Source organism: Octopus bimaculoides, chromosome 16, assembly GCF_046866305.1.
Source record: "Octopus bimaculoides isolate indiv1 chromosome 16, ASM4686630v1, whole genome shotgun sequence".
NCBI lineage: Eukaryota > Metazoa > Mollusca > Cephalopoda > Octopoda > Octopodidae > Octopus > Octopus bimaculoides.
Window position 1 is genome coordinate 16,293,655 of NC_142943.1, and position 23,981 is coordinate 16,317,635.

General features: G+C 36.6%; 1 protein-coding gene across 6 annotated transcripts in view; it reads left to right on the forward strand.

The window, feature by feature from the left end:
- The window catches only part of LOC106871636 (uncharacterized), a 175,414-nt gene that overhangs the window by 66,753 nt on the left and 84,680 nt on the right, over positions 1-23,981 (forward strand). For 4 of the 6 annotated variants that reach the window (XR_016244589.1, XM_089364181.1, XM_089364177.1 and 1 more), the window contains one exon: positions 6,751-13,757. The exons of the other annotated variants lie outside the window; for them this stretch is intronic. Coding sequence is in view for 3 of the 4 variants with exons in the window: in XM_089364181.1 (XP_089220307.1) it covers positions 6,751-6,812 (62 nt within the window). In the remaining variant the exon portion in view is untranslated. Of the gene's footprint in view, positions 1-6,750; positions 13,758-23,981 lie in introns of those variants that run through there. 6 annotated transcript variants of the gene reach the window in all.

The following is a 23,981-nucleotide window of genomic DNA, read 5'->3' on the forward strand; positions in this document are numbered from 1 at the left end:
AGACCATTCTGATAGTGGACATATTCGCTGAGTCAGTTGCTCGAGCTTTCGTTTCTAACTGGATTGCTCACTTTGGTGTCCCAGCTAAGATAACCACTGATCGTGGACGCCAGTTCGAGGCTTCTTTATTTCGTGAATTGTCATGAATCCTAGGTGTTCATAACATTCACATGACCAGCTACCACCCAACCTGCAATGGGATGGTCGAACATTTTCACAGGCAACTGAAGGCCACTCTATGCACCACTTCTGATCCACAGTCTTGGACAGAATTCCTGCCTATCGTTCCTCTTGGTTGTCGCACTGCTGTTAAAGCAGACTTAGGTTTCTCCTCTGCTGAACTCCTTTATGGTACCACCCTGGCACTCCCTGGTACAATGTTAGTGCCAGACAACTCATCGCTTCCTGATCCAACATCGTATGTCACCAGACTTTGCAAGTCTTCCACCCTTGCATCCGCGTGAGCAGTCTTTGGTCTCGACATCAATGGTCGGGCACAGACCGTGTCAGTCGACAGACTTAAAAGAGCACATTTTGAGGTGTCTGCACCCTTTGTTGACACCCCAAACACGCCCACCTTTGATCCTTTACAACCACCTATACAACCATCCTCACATGCACCTTTGACCCCACCAACACCTACACCTCCACCTTCGTCGCCACTACCTAACATGAACACATCCTATGTCACCAGGACAGGCCGCACTGTGCATTGGCCCAAAAAACTTACTAAAACTATTTATATCTGACAATCTTTTGTGTTTCCTGTGACAGACAATTGCTTTCTTGTGTTACTGGACAGTTCCAATACTCTGTCATTGAACATTTTGTCAAATTTTTCTGCATGGCAATTTATATTTATTGCAATTATTTTTCTATTTGACGTGTCACATTGTTGTACCATATCTTGTTGGTTGCAATCAGTTGCCATCCTTGCTCTTTCTTGCGCCTGCTCCAAATATTCTGTTTTTTCACTGCTGCACTCAGTGGGGAGCCCTTGTAGCGGCACAAGTAGTCAGCGCCATATTGGTTGAGATCTCATGGCAGTCATTGCCATCTCCGAGACTGGAGCGAGACCTCACCTGCATCCATTTGCCATCCGCGAGCTCAGAACGAGGCTTGTAATGGCAAAACTATAAAAGGAAAGAAACCTTGAGGTTCGTTCTCACTTTTCCCGCTACGACTGCTAGCAGAGCACCCTTCACTGGCTAAGCCTCTAGGCTAGTCTGCTTGTCACGTCTCCTGAGGCCATGGCTCGCGTAATGGAGAACGATGAATTTATACTGCATGAGATGGCTGCAAAAGAGCAACATACCACACCTGTGTATATATTGTAAATAAAAACTAATGGAGAACCTGTGTTTTGCCTAATACTTCTTCACTCGACTGCTGGAGCCTTAGCAACACGAAGAATGAGAAATTAATGGGAAAAAGGCGATATTCAACTGATATCCAGAACCTTGCCTCGCATTATCTTATCAAGGTTTTAGCTGGTTCTGTGGATGGAGACCGTGTTATTCAGGTTGCTGTCAAAAAGTTTCTCCAAGCTTTTGATTGGGTTTTCTGTCAAGATTGAATTGGTAGAGCCAGACAAAGCAAAGCAAAGCTTCCCCACCACTCTCTCTTTCTTTAACAGAAGAGACCTCAAGTCCTTCAAGGATAACATCTAAAAAACAAAGAGGATGATACATTGTGCCACAGTACTGTTTATTTCCTTGTTTGAGGTAGGTCCAAGTGGAAACCACATGTTGAGTGTTAATAACATTTAAATTAATGTCAATCTCTACAGATGCAATTTTTTGATTGAACTCATGATCCTCAAAGCACTTACTGGGTTCTATAGGTCAATATTAAATATACTTTCTCTTTTCATGTGGTAAAATTGGTCACAAGCTTTGGTGGTGGAGAAAGAATACCATGAATTACCATCAATTCCATCACCATCGTTGTCGTCGTCATCATCATCATCATCACCAATACACTTCACACAATAATAACATTAATACCTAATTCTTTCTCCACCACTGTCATCTTTTTGTTTAAAAATTTGTATAGTTTTATCATAAGAAAAGAGAAAGTACATTTAATGTCAATCTGTGGGGTCCAGCAAGTGTTTTAAGAGTTGTGAGTTTGATGGAAGATTACATCTGTAGAGATTGACTTTAATCAAAATGTTATTGATAACACTCAACATTTGCGCTTGCTTCAAGTGAGGAAACAAACAGTGGAAACAGTGGTGTGGTACAATGTATCGTTTTTTTGTTTTTTTTTTAGATGTTATGGTTTAGTTAAAGGAAGATTTAGTGAATCTTTTTCAAATTTTCATTAGACAATTTTTAAAAAACTAGTTCTGATGATGCAAGATACATTCACTTTTTTCCTAGAAATTAATAATAAAAAAGTTACAAGTATTTAAAATTATGTAATTTTAGCCAGTTGACAGCCTGCATTGCCAAACATATTGGAAGCTGTGGCTGTTAGTTCCATTGGGAGTAGCACACACAAAACTGTTATGTGGTCTCTCAACATGCTAGAAAAAACAGCAAAATTGGATCTTATTAAATTTCTCCAAGGGTTTGGAAGAAATTTAACAAAACCCCATGCCTGTTCCAAAGGAGTTATGACAAAGTTGAGTCCAGAGTGAAGAAAATAAAACTAATATTGTAGCCTGATTCTGTAAGTGAATGTTATACTTGTCTAATAATTTTAATTGAGTAGCTTATGTGAAGGAGTGTAGATGGAAAAGAAATAGAGAGAAGAGAAATGGAGTAAGTGATATATACTAGAGTATACGGTGTGCTTTTTAAGTTGCAGATGGTTCATACTGATCAGTCTAGTTGTTGGCATAAAACTTGACCTAATTTAATACATGGATAGCATCTCTCCTCTATCAGTCTATCCAGCACTATATGATTGACTGTCTGACTTTGTGTCTTCTCTGATGACCTTCTGTTTCTCTTCTCCACATACTATCTAACTTGTTGTTTGCTACCTTTTTATAAACTGTGATTTGCTTAATCAGCACTTGACTGATTTTCAATCAACAATTTCAAATTCATTAGAATTTTTACTATCTTTCAGAGAATTTGATGTGTGATTGTTTAGAGGTTAGTTCTTACTGACATCATCACATCTACAGAATATTTTGATAAGATTCCTCACATTCCAAGCTATTTACAAAATTCTTCTAGCTGAATAAAAAATTATTCTTATGGAACGTATGTAGCAAAAGCTTGAATGTAAAGAAATAGCAATTTGTGTGCAGTAATTGTGAGTGAAAACTGCAAGATGCTAGTGATTGCAGGAAGTTAAATTTGTGCTGAAGTAAGTTGAATGACAACAAAAGATAACAGGATGAGGGGAAAAATCAAATTGGTTTTTATCATGCTTAAAGTATGCTGGTGAGTGCATATAAAAAAAGAGTATCTCTACAGATTTTCTGTAGAACTTGGCACCAGTAATTAATATGAAAAAGAGTGTATCAAGGATTAGAGAGTGTGCATAAGCCTCCAGTGCATGTGAGTATGCATAGAATAAAAGAGACATTTTAGATCATCATCATCATCATCACCATTTAATGTCCTCCTTCTATGCTGGCATGGGTTGGATGGTTTGGCAGGAGCTGGCAAGCCAGTGAAATGCATCAGATCCTGTAGTCTGTTTTGGCTTGGTTTCTACAGCTGGTTAATTTTTAAATGGCACCAGCACCAGTGGGATCACTAAGTAACTTGCAAGATAAAGATTCCTCAGCTGGGAGACGAAGTGGTACAGAGGGAGGTGACTTTGTGTCAGTTGAGATGTTAAAGTATAATAGTAGAATAAGAAAGAAGTGGAAGATGAGAAAGTTAGAGAAAAAGATACACACACACACACACACACACACACATGAATAGATAGAATATGTTCTGTTACCTTACTCTTCTAGTTCTTCCATGCCTGTTTCTTCACTCTTATGGCACTGTCCAGATCACCGGTCCACCACCATGTCATCCTAAGTCTGGCTGGAATTTTACACTTGCCACAAATTTGGTCTGTGGCTCTTAGTAGGCTATTTTAAAGGAACTTCTACTTGTCAGGAATTTGTCAACAAAAATGGACTAGGATTATCTGTTGCTGTATTGAAGTGGGTTGTAAAGTGACAAAGTTTGAATTTGTGCCATAAACATTTGAATCTGCATGCCTTGCAGTGTCATTAGAGATCTCAGGTTCACAATTTCCAAGCTATAGGAAAATGAAGTGAAAGGGTTTGTGGAAGATGCAGTTGGTGTTACCTGTACTATGGTGCAAAAAATCCGTTGCAACCTCTATAATTCTATCTGCCGCTTCAGCCAACTCCTCAATAGATGAAGACTCCTTGGTGAATGTGGGAATAACTTACACAGTGGAGGGACAGCTGTTTCAGGAATAATTGTTTTAGATATTTCTTCCCGAAGTGTGTTGTCTCCCAGGAGTTGTTTCATTCATTGCAGGAGCTGTGATAGTTTTATTATCAATGAGGTCTTCTGCTATAAGGATTTGATAAAGCTGTTCCTATACACATGCCCACTCACACATACACACATACATACATAGATGGGGAGACAGATCGATAGAGAGAGATCTTTATATATTTAGAAATACACAATGTAGATGTGTAGATACACATAATTGTATGTGTGCATCAGAAATTGATGGGGTGGTCGTTAACATGATATTCACCTATGAAAACCCATGTATATGTACATGTATATGTACAAATGGTATCTGTTTTGAGTATGTGTGTGTGTGTGTACATAACAAACTAGGAACTGAGTAATCAATATTGCTTTAGTGGATGAATAATTACTTTAAACAGCTGAATACTGTTTGTGCTGTAATGAATTGATTTATTTCCCTTTAATTGTAAGATTACTTGTTACTTATTTTATTTAACTAATCATATTTGCATGAAATAGTGCATGTCAGTGGCCACCTGATATAAGAAGTTATATGTAAAGTTTCCTTTTATTTCATCTTGATATCTAAGTCATTATAGTATAACATAAAAATACAATGCCACAGGTTTCATGTAAATAAAATTTGCATTTGTTCAGTTGTAGTTTGAATAACACTAGCAGTTTAGCCATTTTTGTTGGTCAGAATGCAAATGAGATGTCAAATGAGATTTTGTATTGTAACTCATGACACAAAGTCAGAAGGGTTTAAAGATTTGGTTATTTCCTTTGTGTTGCATGCTTTCACCAATTGGTGGCATTTTGACAAAAAGTATGAAATATATAATATTATGTAGTTTTCCAATTGTTTATTAGTACACCACCTGAGAAATGTACTAGAAAACACACACACACACACACACACACACACACACACACACACACACACACACGTGCATGCACATGCATACATTATTGATGGCATACCACATATGCATGATGAATATTACATTGTTGCGAATATTACTTTGTTGCAAATAGATTTTAAGTAACCTTCTTTGTTGTGCCATTATGATTCGGTCTCACTTTGAGACCTTCTTCCAGCTTGTAGCCTGCATATTATATATTGTTAAAAAGCGAATAAAACTTGAGAAAGGTAAACTAGTTTTAATTTAGGTCATCTTATTCCTCATGTTATTATGGAAATGTTCCTCTGCTTGACTGTTTGAATGCCAATACCAATGATACACATGCTTCTCAACAGTGGCTACACTGGCAGAAAATATTCCAAAACTTTATTGTAACGCTCCCAATTGAAGAAGATATCAACTCACTGAATTTCTTAATCAATTATGTATCACCAAAAGTGTTTGAATATGTTCTTTTCTACTCTAGGCACAAGTCCTGAAATTTTGGGAGAGGGGACCAGTCGATTAGATTGAACCTCAATATGCAACTGGTACTTAATTTATCAATCCCAGTATGCAACTGGTACTTAATTTATCGACCCTGAAAAGATGAAAGGCAAGGTCAACCTTGGTGGAATTTGAACTCAGAACGTAAAGACAGACGAAATACCACTAAGCATTTCACCCGGTGTGCTAACGGTTCTGCCAGCTCGCCACCTTCAGTGTTTGAATATACTACTGATGTGTCTGCATAAGGTGCTGCTATAAATGTTTTGCACGGACAATATATGTCAAATGATGTATATGCACAACATGTTTTGACTACTAATTGATAAAAATTTAATGAATCAGTAGACCAATATTTATAAATATTAAAGCTCTTATGAAAAGATTGTAACTTTAAAGCAGTTAACTGCTGAGCAATACTAGGATAACTGTATAAGGGATGTCTTTATTAATGGCCTTTCTTCCTCACAGGCAAGGCAACATTTACTTTAAAATAAAACTCTAGGATCTTGACTATGAGCAAGCAAACTTGCCTATGAGCAAGCAAATACTCTATAAATGGCTGGAAAACACTCCATATCTTTAGCCTGATATCTTCCAATTAAGGCAGCTGTGATCGACCCTCCAAAAACTCAACTGGAAATTACTACTTCAACAGTTACAGCTGTTCTCTTTAAGTGTCTTCTAAGGTTAAAGAGACAGCTCTGATTAAAATACCCCACCAAGGATGTACTCTGTAATAATTATTGTAAGAAGGGACATTACAAGTTATGCTGTTCTCTTTAATCTACATCTGCAGTATCCACAATATGAGGGTGGGCTGAAAAGTTCATTGTCTGACTATGAAGGAATGATGCTGGAGCTGCAAAATCTTGCATGCATTAATTTCAACTCTTCTTAATAATTGTATTGTTTCTTTCCAGGAAAAAAAGGCATCTCACTGTTCAAGAAGACTTCAAAAGTAACTAGTTGTGACTTCTCTTGAAAATGGACAAAATTTGGCATTGTGGTATTATCAACTACCTGCAGTAAAAGGATTTAACTTCGAAGGACATTCATGCTGACATAGTTACTACATTAGGGGATGATGCTTCAGCTTTGACAGCAATGCAAAAGTGGGCAGCTGAATTTATGAAGGTAAGGGAGAGTCTTGAAGATGACCCAAGGCCTGGATGTCCTGCAACTTCCACCCCTGAGGAAAACATTGATCCTGTTCATTACATGGTGATGGATGACAGGCTATTGACTATAAATCAAATAGCCAATACTATTAGCATATCCTGTAAGAGAATTGAGAATATTTTGCGCAACAAACTTGGCATGATGAAGGTTTCTACTTGATGGGTGTTATTTTCTGACACCTGGTAAAAACTGCTCTAGGCTGATCACATCATGGGAAAACCTTTCATTGTTTGAAGCAGATCCAGCTGGTTTCCTTAAATGTTTCCTTACTCAGGATGAGTGTTGAGTTCATCACTTTGATTCAGAGACAAAGAGACAATCTATGTAGTGGACACACCTCTCCTCACCTGCTCCAAAGAAGACTTGGGGCATTTCATCTGCAGGGAAGGTGACAGTCTCAGTTTTTTCGGATGCAAAAGTCGTTGTGTTTATTGAATATCTTCAAAAGGGTCACACCATCAATGGAAAATACTATGCCAACTTGATGAAGCAGTTACAAAAGACCATCAAGAACAAACACTCTGGAAAACTGATGAATGGGGTCTTGTTTTATGAAGACAATGCTCCAGCACACAAGTCCTTGATTTCAATGGCTGCTGTGAATGACTGTGGCTTTGAACTGATTGACCAGCTTCCCTATTCCCCTCATTTGGCCCTATTTGGCTATCATTTGTTCCCTAACATGAAAAAACATTTAACTGGGAACCTGTGTTACAGTGATGTTGATGTCATATTTTGACCAACAGAATGAAGGCTTCTACACCAATGGGATCCAAGCACTGCAACACCAATGGAAGAAGTGTGTGGACCTGAAAGGGGACTATGTTGAGAAATAAACCTCATTTGTCACATTCCATGAGAGTATGATGGTCAGCCTATGAACTTTTCAGCTGCCTCATAGCTACACTTTTTGCTGCTTTACCTCACCTTTTTCATGTGTTTGTATGGACATTAGAAGAAATGGGAAAAAGATCCAAGGTATTAATGGACACAGGAAGCTTGGAAAGCTTCTTTAACAAAGACCCAAGTGTAATAGATACAAGTGGAAGATAAATCCAATAAATGGTTACATTTCAATGGCTGCTGTTTCTCTTCTAAAGTCAGTAGAGTGTGTCCAGTCAGTGCAGGACTTTTTAATGCTTAATATTATTGCGTCATATTCTTTGTTATTCTTGATCTTTTCTGTGATGTCATCTTAAGACAAAATATCCCTAAGCATTACTCTTTTGTCAAGAATCCAACCGGGTGAACTAAGCCTATTTTGACCTGTAATTGGTCTCACTACTGTTTCTGTCCTATCCACTTCTTTGTTTCATAATCTCACATAACTGCAAAATCTAGATGACATTCATAATCTCACATAGCTGCAAAATCTAGATGACATTCTTTGAAAGACCAGGAATTCATAAATTCCAAGGTAACACATTGCTGAAGGAGGATATTATTGAGCTGAGTAAGTATCATTGGAGGGCTCAACTGTTGATTACTTATAGAGATAATAAGAAGTGCATGATCACTAGTTATCCACAGACAGTAAATCTCTCTATGTTGCTTGAAGCCTACCCTACATCAAACACTGTGGGCATGATTGGGGAAGTGGCACAATATAGTGCCTTCAATACACTGGACTTATGAAGTGCTTACCATCAAATATAGATAAAACAAAATAAACCTACTCTGAATTTGAGGATGGTCATTATGTGTACCAATTTAGACGGAATCACTAATGATGTTGCTAGCTTGATGACATAATTGAAAAAAAAGGAGTCACAATCAGTTTTGCATACATTGACATGTATATCTTTGTGGATATACCAAAGTGTTCATGATCATAGCTTGAAAAAGTGTACATTCTCTGCTTAATGTCTAAATGTATTGATTTACTTGGCTGACAGTAGATCTAGAATATGCATATTTTCGCAACTCAGTCTTTCTCAATCCAAAGACCTGACATTCTGTGGGCATGTTTACTTACTATTCCCATTGGATTCCAAACTTTTCTGAAAAATTCCATCCTTTAGTTACTATTAAAAACTTTCTCTTCTCCTCTTCATTGCCAAGAACGTTTGAGAGTCTAAAGCAGATATTGCTGTAACACTGGTGTCACAAGTGGCTGAAACTGATACTTCAAATCATGCTATTGCACTCACCCTATATTAATCAGGACACCTAATGAATTTCTATTGAAGACCATTCCATTGTAGAATCTTTAAAAAAAAGAGGAGATATATCTACTCAGCTGCTGATTCTAGTTGGTAACAAATTAAAAATCAATTGGTTCATGTTTAATAATGTATAGAACAGTGAAGTAAAGAATGAGAAAATAAATGTTGGTGGCTTGCCTTACCAAGGTGTCAGGTGATGCCCTTGGGGGTGCTTGGCTGTTTCAATGCCTTAGCCTTGCCATTGTCTGTGTGTTGCCTTGTTTCAGTAGGTTCAGTTGAACCTTGTGGTGTCCAACCAATGGTGTTGAATTAATGGTTTTTCTTTCTTTCTTCCTCTTTTTCCTTTTTTCTTTCTTTACTCATGTTAGTGTTACCTTCAGTTTTGGATTTGTATTTTAATGTGAGTTTTGTATTGTATATGTGTTATATTCATACATGTTATATATATAATTATTATCTCTGTTGGTAGTAACAGGATTAAATTTTTTAAAAAAGAACTGTTAGCATATAGAACTCTCTTGTTTTCAATATGACAATACTTATAGGTCAGGAAAGACAATGCTGCTGCAGATTCTCAATCTCAGATTTGAGCTATAATGTCATATATATGTAAATGCTTCATTTTGTGTGTGCCAGAACTCTCCCATATTTTGTAGAGGAATCAAAGGAATGATTTCCAGATGTTCAACATGTGCTGAAATAAAGCCAAAGTTTTTTAATCCAATATCCATTCTTGTGATTAGGTGGTGAGCTGGCAGAAATGTTAGCATGCTGAGCAAAATGCTCAGCGGTATTTCATCTGCCATTACATTCTGAGTTCAAATTCCACTGAGGTCGACTTTGCCAGTCATCCTTTCAGGGTTGATAAATTAAGTACCAGTTGCATACTGGGGTCGATCTAATCGACTGCCCCCCCCCCTCCCCCCAAATTTCGGGCCTTGTGTCTAGAGCAGAAACAAATATCTTTGATTTTAAAAACCCACACCCCTCCAATATTTGATAACCATTCTAGATGAATTTTTGAGGTTCTTGTTTGCTTTCCCATGTGCAGACATGATAACCAAAACTATTATAAAGTGCTTATCAAAACTCTTCTCAGTTTTTGGAATGCCATTGTATATTCATTGTGATTGTGGTATGTCTTTTAAGTCAAAGGATTTACTGCAGTTTTTGCACCAGAGAGGTATAGCTATTAGCTGAACAACTCCTTATAATCCACAAGAGAATAGAATCATTTGGAGAACGATACAATGGAATCATATGAAGGACAATATCATTGGCCCTGAAATAACTACACTTGACCCCTTCAGAAAGGATACTAGTTCATTCAATCTGTTCTTTACTCTCAATTTCAACAAATTACACTCCACATGAATGATAAATGTAATTCTTTAAGTGGGTGGTCCATCCCTTCATGGCTCTCTTCTCTGGTAATAAGATGTTCCTGAAGTCATCATCATCCTCATTTAATGTCTGTTTTCCATGCTGGCATGGGTTAGATGGCTTGACTGGAATTAGTAAGCTGGAGAGCTACACCAGGCTCCAGTCTGTTTTGGCTTGGTTTCTACAGCTGGCTGCCCTTCCTAATGTCAACCACTCTAGAGAGTGGATTTGGTGTCTGTATATGTCACCAGCATGGGTGCTTTTTGTGTCACTTGCACAGGTGTCTTTTATGTGTCGCTGTCATGGGTGCCTTTTATGTGACACCAGCACTAGCCATGACCATAATTTCACTTAGCTTGATGTATCTTCTCAAGTACAATAGATCATCAGAAGTCTTGGTCACCTAAAGTGTCAGAAAATATGATCATTTATTAGGAGAAAATGGAACTCCTGAATGTGAATGTTCACTTTGCAGACTTCAGGTTTTCTGATGATAGGGAGTCTGTTGCTATGCTGTCTTTTCCAATGTTGTACCTAAACCAGCAGTACCCAAGCAACCCAAACAAATGATGCCTGTGAACAATCCTGAACTCAATGCTCATGAATAGGTTTTGAGGAAAAAGAGATGAGTTGGGAAAAAATCTGAGGTAGCTGGGCTAGATTTGGGGAGTGGAGGGGATTGGGATATGCTTAAAGTTACATGTGAGCAAAGTGGGAATGTTTATTGTATTATATTGAGTGTCTTCACAGGTAAGGTCTGTATATGTAACTTCTGCATTAAACAGGTTGCACCTGCTGCCCCACCCACTACATTTGTTAGTTTTAATAATGACGCTCCAGTTTTTAAGCATCCTACAATCCTTTAGAACCTGTACAAACTTGGCAAGTGATGCAGCATCATGCATGTTTCTATCTTTGAATGAAGCTATATTATGCCTTCTGAATCAGGGTGCTCTGTTTACCAGTTCTTTCTCAAGGCATTTGTTTCCAAAGGAAAATTTTTTAAGGGATCTGCATTTGCATAGTTGTTGAGGATTTTTTTTACTTGGATTAAATTTTTATTGTGATTGAAGATTAGTCAATGTAAAAGAGAAAAAGAGAAAATGTTTGGAAGGCAACGAAAGCTAAATTTAGTAGTGTTTCTGTTAAGTATTTTATAACATTTATGAGTATGTGGAAAATGAGTGCTGATTAGAGTTAGGAAGCTTTAAGCAATATTATTGTGATGACGTAAATGCCCAGTATACCACTTCTATTGATTGTTGCTTTATCTGAGGGGAGGTGGGAGATGTAATTTATTTGATAATTGATGGTAGATAATTTGAATCTCTATTAATGTAGTAGTTTTTCTGTTTGGTTTATGAAAGGGTGGGTATTTACCTGCATTAACGTTCATATTAATATCTAAATAAGTGACTGTTTTGAGGTAGGGGCTAACTGTAATCTTTAGGTTAAATTTTGTGTATATCCTATTTAATTTTTGTCTTATAGTGTTGATATTGTGTCCACTTTTAAGTACTACCCCTAATCTGTAATCCTTGTACAATCCTATGTACAATCCTATGTACAATCCTATGATAAACAACCCTACTAAATCAGTAATTTCAACACCATTGTAGCTTTCCATCATGACATTGAAGAGTTAATCACTGTTCTTTTCTTACCCAATAGAGTAATGATTTTCTAGTGTTCATAATAACATAAATTTTGCAATCAATTATTGTAGTATATAGCTTATCAAACTCAAGAGCCTAGAGCAGGAGGCCTTTTGAGATTCATGGGCAAAATTTAACAGTGTTGAACTGTGTGAATCCACATTTGGGTTTGTCATATCTATGCTTAAACTATTCAATAGTTATATATCCATTTATAGGGAGTAAAAGGTTACCACTTTAGTGAAAGTGTTCATAGAGAGGTCCTGTAAGTGAGCTTTTGAGAAGTATGTGTAATGAAAATATGAGAAGGCGTTTTTATATAAAATATTTTAATTTATTAAAGGATAATGAGAGCTGACGAGCAATATGAGCATAGCCTGTGTATGTGCATGAGTCAGAGAAAGTTTTATAACCTGCATTTGAAATATGGATTCAGTTGGTAGTTGTTATAAGCTAACAGAAGCTGAGCTAGCATAAACGAAAATATACTGTTCATGATATGGCAAAGTTGTGGGCTGATGGCATTCAGAAGTTCATGGAGTGAAGTTGGCATTAATGAAATAGGCTGTTCATGATGTGATCAAAGTTGTGGGCAGATATGATTCAGAGCTAGTGACATGAAGTTAGTGTGAAAAACGAAGAGGCTGAAGAAGCAATGTTGCTCACCTACTGTTTTTCCACTAACTGATTAATTAAAATGTCCATTTCTCTTCTTGGGCAGAGAACTGCTTTTGGTATTAATATGTGCCCAGCCCTGATTGGCTGGAGTTGCCATAGCACAACTGTGCTATGTGATAACAAAAATAGCTTTCCTGACATGCTACACATTGTATGAGGTTTGAGGCTACTCTAATGTGTAGAATAATTTTAGTAATATTGATTTGTTAATGATGCCTCTTTTGTTTTTAGTGTGATTAATTAGTCTGTAGCTGGGATTATGGTTAAAATAAGATTTGTGATCTTCCAGGGTTACAAATGGCTTCCATGGATTAAAGTGTCCTACTCTATCATTGATGAGCTTGGTAGTTAGATTGTTGCTTCCTCATTAATGTTGTTATATATTTTGAGGATGATTTTCTTGTAATCAGTAATGTTATCTATTTTTTATCTATTCATATCTACTGCATGTGTGTCTATCTGCTTTATATACCTTTTTAGTCTTATCAGCTTTAATGAGTATATTTGGGATGTTTTTGAAGATCTAGAAATTATCTAAATTTAAGCTGGAAGTTATTGGACCAATGATTTAATGCTTTTGACTAATGTATTTGGGGCTCATTTAAATCTATCCAGTTCTCAAAAAAATGGGGTTTCTTGCAATATGTAAAATTGAGATGTACCTTTGTCAAAGAGAAATACTTTCTATTTCATTCTTCTTCGTGTTTTCTGTTATTTCAATAAGTTGACTGGGGCAAAACTTTCTAGTAAGAACTGGTATATTCTTGAATGACATCATAATCTTGTGTTCTTACTGGATTTTTTGTTTGTAATAAGAGCTCATCTGTCATTCAAAATGTTGATGAATAAATTCTTTTAATAGTGGAGCACTGTTAGTACAATATCAATGGTTGCATTTACAATACAGTTATTTCTAAAAAAAAAAAAAAAATATCAGGTAATTATTAGGCTACAACAATTGATTTCCATTCAGCATATAAACCTCAAAAAATGTAAACCATCAACAAAAACTCCAAAGCAATTGAAATGCTCTGATAAGTTTATACTATCCTAGGTTTATGGAGTACTTTGAGTGACACCTGACCAAAAGTGCACCAGTCCGATCACATCATGGGAAGATCTGATATTGTTTGAGGCAGATCCAGCTGTTTCCTTGAATGTTTCGTAAGCCAGGATGAGTGTCAGGTTTATCACTTTGAACCAGAGACAAAGAGACAATTTGACCATCATGGGAAAACATGAAAAAACACTTGGCTGTGAAGCAATGTCACAGTGATGATAATGATGTCATATCTGCTGCTGTTGACCTAGTACGAACAGCCATGCTACATGACAGTGAAACATGGGCTGTGACTGCTGAGGACATGCATAAGCTCACAAGGAATGAAGCCAGTATGCTTCGATGGATGAGTAATGTCAGTGTGCATACCTGACAGAGTGTAAGTATCTTGAGAGAAAAGTTGAACATAAGAAGCATCAGCTGTGGTGTGCAAGAGAGACGATTGCGCTGGTATGGTCATGTGGTGAGAATGGATGAGGATAGCTGTGTGAAAAAGTGCCACACCCTAACAGTTGCGGGAACCTGTGGAAGAGGTACGCCCAGGAATACCTGGGCTGAGGTGGTGAGGCAAGACCTTCGAACATTGGGCCTCACCGAGGTGATGACTTCTGACCGAGACCTTTGGAAATATGCTGTGCTTGAGAAGACCCAGCAAGCTAAGTGAGACCTTAATCCAAGGCCTCTGCCAGGGGTGTAGCCAGCCCACTTATGTGTACCTTTCCTTTTTTGGACACTACACTCCGCTTGCGAAGACCTGTTGAGGCAAGTGAAATTGAAACCTAACTAAATTCGATGACTGGCACCCATGCCAACGTCGTCTCCTTCATTGGACATGAAACTCAGCTTGCGAAGACTTATTGGGGCAGGCGAAAGCGAAATCGGGATGGCACCTGTGTCCAGCGTCGCCTTTCTGGCACTTGTGCCCGTGGCATGTGTAAGGACTTTTGAGCGAGATCATTGCCAGTACCACCTGACTGGCCTTCGTGCGGGTGGCACGTAAAAGCACCCACTACACTCTCACTCGATGTCACTGGAATGTCTTTACATGTGCCACCGGCATAAGTGCCAGGAAAGCGACGCTGGGCACAGGTGCCATCACGATTTCACTTTCGCTTGCCCCAACAGGTCTTCGCAAGCTAAGTTTAGTGTCCAATGAAGGAAGGTATGCATAAGTGGGCTGGCTACACCCCTGGCAGAGGCCTTAGATTTAGGTCTCACTTGGCTTGCCGGGTCTTGTCGCGCACAGTATATTTCCAAAGGTCTCAGTCAGAAGTCATTGCCTCGGTGAGGCCCAATGTTCGAAGGTCATGCCTCACCATCTCATCCCAGGTATTCCTGGGCCTACCTCTTCCACAGGTTCCCGCAACTGTTAGGGTGGGGCACTTTTTCACGCAGCTATCCTCATCCATTCTCACCACATGACCATACCAGCGCAATCGTCTCTCTTGCACACCACAACTGATGCTTCTTAGGTTCAACTTTTCTCTCAAGGTACTTACATTATGCACACTGACATTACATATCCATCGGAGCATACTGGTTTCATTCCTTGCGAGCCTACGCATGTCCTCAGCAGTCACGGCCCATATTTCACTGTCATGTAGCATGGCTGTTCGTACACATGCATCATACAGTCTGCCTTTTACTCTGAGTGAGAGGCCCCTTGTCACCAGCAGAGGTAAGAGCTCTCTGAACTTTGCCCAGGCTATTCTTATTCTAGCAGCTACACTTTCACATCACCCTCCCCCACTACTAACTTGGTCACCTAGATAGCGGAAGCTATCAACTAAGTCTAGTTTTTCTCCCTGGAATGTGGCCAAAGTTGTTTTCTGCACATTTTCAGTGTTTATTGCTCCTGAACATCTGCCACATACAAAAACTAACTTCCTAGTTAACCTTCCTTTGATATTGCCCCACCTCTTATGTGTCCATAGCTTACACTGGGTACATCTTATAGAGTTTCTACCTACGCCTTTTCTACAGATCGAGCAGAGCCATCTACCAGAAGGGGTTTGTGTTTTGTCTACCTTCCTACTTATTAGGACTTTGGTTTTAGCTAGGTTGACTCAAAGCCACTTCGATTCTAGACCTTGCTTCCACACCTGAAACTTCTCCTCTAGTTCTGATAGTGACTTAGCAATTAGTGCAAGGTCATCAGCATAGAGGAGCTCCCAGGGGCATCCTGTCTTGAATTCCTCTGTTATCACCTGGAGGACTATGATAAATAGGAGGGGGCTGAGGACTGAACCTTGGTGGACTCCTACCTCTACCCGGAATTCTTCACTGTACTCGTTACCAACCATTACCTTACTGACAGTGTCTCTGTACATAGCTTGCACAGCTCTCACTAACGATTCTTCTATCCCTAATTTCCTCATTGACCACTAGATCAGGGGACTCTGTCAAAGGCTTTCTCCATGTCAACGAAAGCCAGGTACAGAGGTTTATCTTTGGGTAGGTATTTCTCCTGCAGCTGTCTTACCATAAATATAGCATCAATGGTGCTTTTCCGTGGCACAAACCCAAACTGCATCTCATCTAAACTGACTCTCTCCCTAAGTAATTGGGCTATGACCCTCTCCGTGACTTTCATTACCTGATCTAACAACTTGATACTTCTGTAATTATTTGTATCTAAAGTGTCACCTTTACCTTTGTAGCAGTTGACTATGGTGCTGCTACACCAGTCATTGGGTATGACTCCTTGGTGTATCACCTGGTTAATAATACGGGTGACTAGGCTATACAATATGGGTGACTATATATATATATATATATATATATATATAAATTGTCTTAGAGTTCATAAGTCAGGAAAAAATGCACTCGTATATTTGTCAATAGAGTGGGTATATTAAGTGACGTGTATAATATTATATATCCATTATGGCCAGTCTTACCAACCAGTTTCACGCTATGGATTTGATGGAGTGGTAGGTAACAATCTGATTATGTAACCCTGTGCTCATATGGAATGAAATGTGGCAGCTGCTCTCTATTGTTGGAGGTGAATAGACATATTCCATCTGTGGTTGCTGGGAAAAAGATTAATATATATATATATATATATATATATATATACAGGGTGCGATGGGTAAATTTTATATTTTTTATTTTGTGCATGTGCATTGTTTGTTTTTGATTTTGTTGACTACATAGTATGGTAGCGTCAATTGGGAACCATCTGTGAGAAAAACAGCACCATGATGCAACTCACTCTGCCAGAAATTTGGAAATAACATGCTGTACTGCTTGGTATTTGCACCGGAAGCTCCAATATGAAAATTTCAGAGTGTTTGCGGGGTCAATCTGAGGACATGTACCAAGAGTGATAAAAATCAAACATCCAGTCAACATCATGGTGTTTGAAGTGATCACTAGTGATGGTGAATGTTATTCATCCATTCATCTTCCCACATGGTCACAGACTCAACATTGAGGCCTACATCAATGCCTGGAAGAGGTAGTGCTGCCTTGGGTCAAGAGGGTGGCTGCTGGAAGATCCTATGTCTGACAACAGGACTCTGTACCATTCCACAAAAGCAGGAGAACCTAGTAACGGCTGTCAGACAATTTCTGCCACCACACCACCCCTAACGTCTGGCCATATTTAATATAGGGTTATTTGTGATAACTTGGTATCAATGTTTTAGTAGCAATGTAGTTGTGACATGGAATTCTAAGAAATTAGCATTAACATAATATATTCTTTTCTACTCTAGGCACAAGGCCTGAAACTTTTGGGGAGGACACCAGTTGATTAGATCGACCCCAGTACACAACTGGTATTTAATTTATTGATCCGAAAGGATGAAAGGCAAAGTCGACCATGGCGGAATTTGAACTCAGAATGTAAAGACAGACGAAATACCACTAAGCATTTCGAACATTGTGCTAGCGTTTCTGCCAGCTCTCTGCCTTATTAACATAATATATTGACTGCAGGGTATTGTTAAGTAAATTAGTGTCCATATACTTATTACAGGTTGTGGTTAAATAAATTGATGTCAATATTTAAGTATGTAAGAAGGCAGTGAGCTGGCAGAATCATTAGTACACCAAGCAAAATACTTGGCAGCATTTTGTTTGTCTTTATATTCTGAGTTCAAATTCCACAGCAGCCAATTTTGCCTTTCATCCTTTTGGATGAAATAAGTACCAGTTGAGCATTGGGGTCAATGTAATCAACTTACCCCCAATCCTGAACTTATTGGCCTTGTGTCAAAATTTGAAACTAAGTATATATGTAAGTTAGTGTTAACTTGTTTATTTTCGGGAGTATTTAGGCAAATTAGAGTTAAAAGATTAAAAAAAAAAAATGGAATATTTAGAAAGTAAGTATTAACAATTTTATTAGCATTTTTAATGTAGGGAAAGTTAGTGTCATCATTTTATGAATGAGATATTTATATCAGTCTCAACATGTTTATTGCTGTTTAATATCATGTATATTTAAGTAAGTTTGTTTTAAACACTTAATGAGTGAGAAGCTATTAGGTAATTTGATGTCAACTTATTAAATATCATGGTTAAGTTAGTCTCAAGGAATATTTATGTAAGGTGGCGAGCTGGCAGAATCTTTAGCATGCTGGGCAAAATGCTTAGCAGCATTTTGTCTGTCCTTATGTTCTTAGTTCAAATTCCACCAAAGTTACTTTACCTTTCTTCCTTTCAGGGTTGATGAAATAAGTACCAGTTGAGCACTGGAGTCAATGTAATCACCTTTCCCACCTACCCCAAAATTTTCTGGCCTTGTGTCAAAAATTTGAAACTTATACTTATGGATGTAAATTTTGACTTCTACTAATTGGAATATATAGAAAATTTAGTCTGAACTCTTTGCACAGTCTAGTACTTACTGCAAGATTAACTATGCTAATTGTCTCTATGATTACTGAAGGGAACATTTAGAGAAGAAAAAAAAACATTTAGGTGATGGAATTAGTGTCAATATATTTCATGCATGAAATATTTTGTTAGTGCTAACATAATTAAGATGTGTAATATTTAGCTAACTTGGTGTCAACATATTTAATGCATAGAGTATACAAGTTAATACTATAATATCTAATAAGTTAGTGTTAACACATTTAGTACATGGAGAACTTAGTAAATTAGTATCAACATATTGAACGCTTGGTTTGTTTATGTAAGTTAGTAATATAGAAAATTTAAGATTAAATGAGCTGTTTTTTTAATTTCACAAAAAACAAGCTTAGTTTGTCATGGTGGTATTAAGTACATTTAGAGTCTGATCTATGAGGAGACTTGTGGTGAACCTTGTTTCTAAAAATGCAGCCTCTTTTGCCTCATTGGTTGATTCATATTTACTGTACTGCTTTCTGACCGTCACCATTTAATTCAAATACTGCTGTTTTATTGGTAATTTTCTTCATCTCATTGTCATTTTTATATAATTTACTTTTTGTTAATTTTATATTTTCAAAAAAGTTATAGTAAAATAGTACCATAAAAATCCATGTAATGTGCGCACCTGTGTAATTTACGCAGGTGATTTTCAAGATAAAATTTGTTAAAAAAAGCTTCTACTCATGTAAAATTTGCACCTAAAAGTTTTCAGAATTACTGATATATCTAGGGGTAAGGGGTTTTCAATTTAGTTGTATTTAGCATAATTTCACTTACTTATGATTAGATTTTATTAAATTTTCATTAAATAAAAATAATTTCTGTTTAACAGGTATCACATTGAAAGCTATTAAATTACAAAGTGTTTGTGTTGTCTATAATAAACTTTATTTTACATTTCTTGCCAACAAGAGATTATGTCCGATCTTTAGCATACTGCTGTATGTCTTCTCAAATCACGATCACAAAAAAAGTTGTTGATAAGAATTACCAACAAAAACGAAGCTGATAAATATGCACAGGTATTGCAAATTAAGTTTAATTATCAATAAACATCAGCTTGGATGACACTTTAATCAACCAACAAAAGAAGGTGACCGATCAAACTGATTATGTAGACAGAATTCTTTTCCGCCTATTCTTGTGGGAACCTTTGATACAAAGTATTGAAATTTCAATCCCTTTCATACTTATAAAATGTCAAGCAAACCTAAAAATTTGTCATTACCATTATCATCATTATGAGCAGAACTTATGGATCATTTACTGTGAAGGAGAAGTTAAATGTGTACTCCATTGCGATAGGTAGAAACTCCAAGAAATGTAAAATACGGCCCTGACTGTGTTTACCAGTATCATCATCATCATCATCATCATTATCGTTTAACGTCCGCCTTCCATGCTAGCATGGGTTGGACGACTTGACTGAGGACTGGTGAAACCGGATGGCAACACCAGGCTCCAATCTAAATTTGGCAGAGTTTCTACAGCTGGATGCCCTTCCTAACGCCAACCACTCAGAGATTTCCAAAACTAGTTAACCATTTAATGGTTTTAGTAAATTTATACTGAAAATGTAAGCATTAGATTGTCCAGCATAAATAAAGTTAACTTCATTATGCGCATTTAAGCCATCATTTTTTCTGTAAAAACCTATTCTGACATCAAATGAGTCAACTTCTGGTACAAACTTTTACGTTTTGTACGTCTTTTCAACCAAAAAATTTCAAAAAATATTCTGGAAATGATCTACTCATGTAATTTACACACCCACTAAAGTTTATTTATGCTTTTGCGAAAAAGTGCAAAATGACACAGGTTTTTTTTACAATATATATAATTTACATTTTTGCAATAAAATTCTTTTAAATATTGTTTTTTTATCATTTATACTTTTTGAGTTTTGTCTCAATAACAATTATTTTTCAGGCTATAAAATTCATTGTGTGTAAACCCCCCCCCCCCCCACAAAAAAGAACTGTCTCTAGTGGGGATAAATTTTCTTAGTGTAATCCTTACTAAAACAACCACACCATTTATTTCATTATTTCTGAGCTGAGGGATACCCATGCATCCTAGTTACTCTTCTATGTGAATTGAAGAATTTGTATTTCTCTATGTCTAAATGTTAGCTCAGCTATTGCTGGAAAAACATGTGTAAAGGCATCTTCAACCCTTTCTCATCACCCACCATATTTTATTTTATAGAGAGTAATTATCGGAAGTTTCATATAGAGTTTTCTTCAAAGGGAAAGTTAGAATCTAAAGAGCAGATACACCTTTAGATTTGTATGAAACTAAAAGCAACATTTCTTTTTTCATCTAAATTCCAACTTCAACTGCAATATTTTTAAGCTTCCACTATTTCTTGTCCTGTAGTTTTTCAGGTTCAGTTAATTAAGATTATTATCACTCTCTACCTGCATTTTCTTGTTAGTTTAATGTAGGATGTATTTAGGTAAATTTGCATCACCATATTTAATATGTGGGGTAGTAAGTTACTAATTCAATGAGTGGAGTATTTTGAAACAAGCATAAGCATTCACTTACATAAGCATTCCCTAGAGTTTATATATTGGTTCCAAATTTTGGTACAGGACCTGCAAGTTTCGGGCAGGGGGTAAGTTGATTATATAGACCCCAGTGCTTGACTGGCACTTATTCTATTGACTCCAAAAAGATGAAAGGCAAATTCAACTTTGGTGGAATTTGAACTCAGAATGTAAGGGCGGATGAAATGCTGCTAGGCATTTTGCCTAGTGTGCTATTGATTCTGCCAGCTTGCTGTCCTCCCTGCAGTAGATATACCATCACTAACTTACTCAGACTCTACTTGACTAGACTATTTCCAACAAATCTGTAATATATCATTTTTCCATAACAGCATAACAACTGTATATAATATTTATTTTGATACTTTACATCTGTTATGATATAGATAAATTTTACTTAAAATATTCTGTAAATATAGGCACATGGTTCTGGATTCAGTTCCACTGTGTGGCACCTTGGGCAAATGTCTTCTGCTATAGCCTCAGGATGACCAAAACCTTGGTAGATGGAAACTAAAATAAGCCCATCGTATATATATATATATATATATATATATATATATATGTATGTATGTATATGTATGTGTTTCTATGTTTGTCCCCCTCCCCCCATCATTGCTTGGTAACTGATGTTGGTGTGTTTATGTATCTGTAGTTTAGTGGTTTGGCAAAAGAGACTGATAGAATAAGTACTAGGCTTACGAAAAATAAGTCCCAGGGTCGATTTGTTCGACTAAAGACAGTGCTCCAGCATGGCTGCAGTCAAATGACTGAAACAAGTAAAAAGATATTTAGTTTTCTAAATATCTTGAATGCTAATTTATTTTAGGTTAAAATATTAGTTTCTAGTAAAAGCACAAAACATCATTCCAAATATTCTATTTCTAAAATGAACATTTTTAATTATAGATAAAAATTTTACTGGAATAATAATTTCCGTTGTTCAGGATAATGTAGGATGGAAAGCCTACATAAACATATCTCTTTTTATTACTGATGAAGTTTCCATAGCAAAATCCAGCAAATATACTTGTTTAAGAATACTTCACACTGAAAGGAGTCTGAACATATTCTCATATGATGTAATGAAACTATTCAGACTAGGGCTTCATACAATATGCTCAGTTACTCAGCTGAGAATGCACAGCTGAAAATTCTAAAGACTACAAAAATATAAACTGAAGTTTCATAGTGGCATCCAACTTGAGAGACACATGTTAATGTTACATAGATAATTATATTAAACATCACTGTCCAAGTGTATATCTATCTATCTATCCATACATATACCCACACACATCTATGTGTGTGTGTGTGTGTGTGTGTGTGTGTGTGTGTGTATATATATACACACACACGCACACTTACTTATACATACCCACACACATATTTATTAATAAATATATATATATGTATGTGTGTGTGTGTGTGTGTGTGTGTGTGCTTCAGTTGAGCTGAAGAGGGTCTCTTCTTCAATGGTTAGTTGTTGCATACCTTCATAGAAATAATAGCACTTTACTTGAGAACTGGAATATCTGTTTTGTGGTGCTGCAGCCTTCTCCTCCTTGTCATTGTTGTCATCTTCATCACCAGCAGGAGCAGCAGCAATACTAGGAGAAAAAGCAGCAGCATTGATAAAATATAATTAGTTACTTTATTAAGACAAAACATATCCTTTCTGTTTCAATTTTTTTTTTGCTTCACACAAAGTTATTTAGTAATCAAATTAAACATTGTATGTTTCTACTATTTATACTCTCTGATTTAAGTATTTATATTATTTGAGATGTTTGAAACTCCTCATTGGCAATGCCTTCATCATAATCCAGTTGAAAAAGAAATCAGTTTTTACTCTGTAGCATCTATCAGTAGCTAAATATTATCCTAGCAGGTTAATTAATTGCCAGGAATGTGGTACACATAAATCTAAAGAATGAATACTTTGAAAATCTGTTACTATTATTTGATATTCTTATTGTTAATTTTACCCAGGTCATATGCATTTGTTTGTATTGTAAATCTAACTCACCAAAGTTGATTGTCTTGCAATTAGCTGCTTATGTTTAAAAAAAAAGTATTTAGCTCTCATTGGCCAATCTCTCAGATATATAGTATGTATCAAATATTTCTCCCTAGCAGCTGAGAAAAACAGCAAACATAAAAATCATTTTTACCTAGCCATTTTGCACTTTAGACACTAAATTCTTTAAGTTCCTACAAGCCTTAGTTGTAGCAGTGTTCAAATCTTAAGTAAGAATCTCTATTAATTTCACATTTATTGTAGTTGAAATTTTAATTCAGAATTTTTGCTCAATTTATTTTCATTGTTTTTATAAACAATGAAAAATCCAAATTAGTTACAATGCAATAACTGTATTGTTTCAAATGACAAGCAAACATTCAGTATTCACACAAGCACAATTGGCAAAGTAATAATACAGTAACTGCAATACTATAATGATACAGACAAATCAATAGTCTTATCAATAGTATTGGGTTGGTAACTAAGTTCCTGTTTTCTTTTTTTTAATTTTGGAATTTATTGTGTTTTTAAATTTTGGAATCTATTTTTTACAAGAATTCTATTTTTGAATCATGTTGGAATCTATT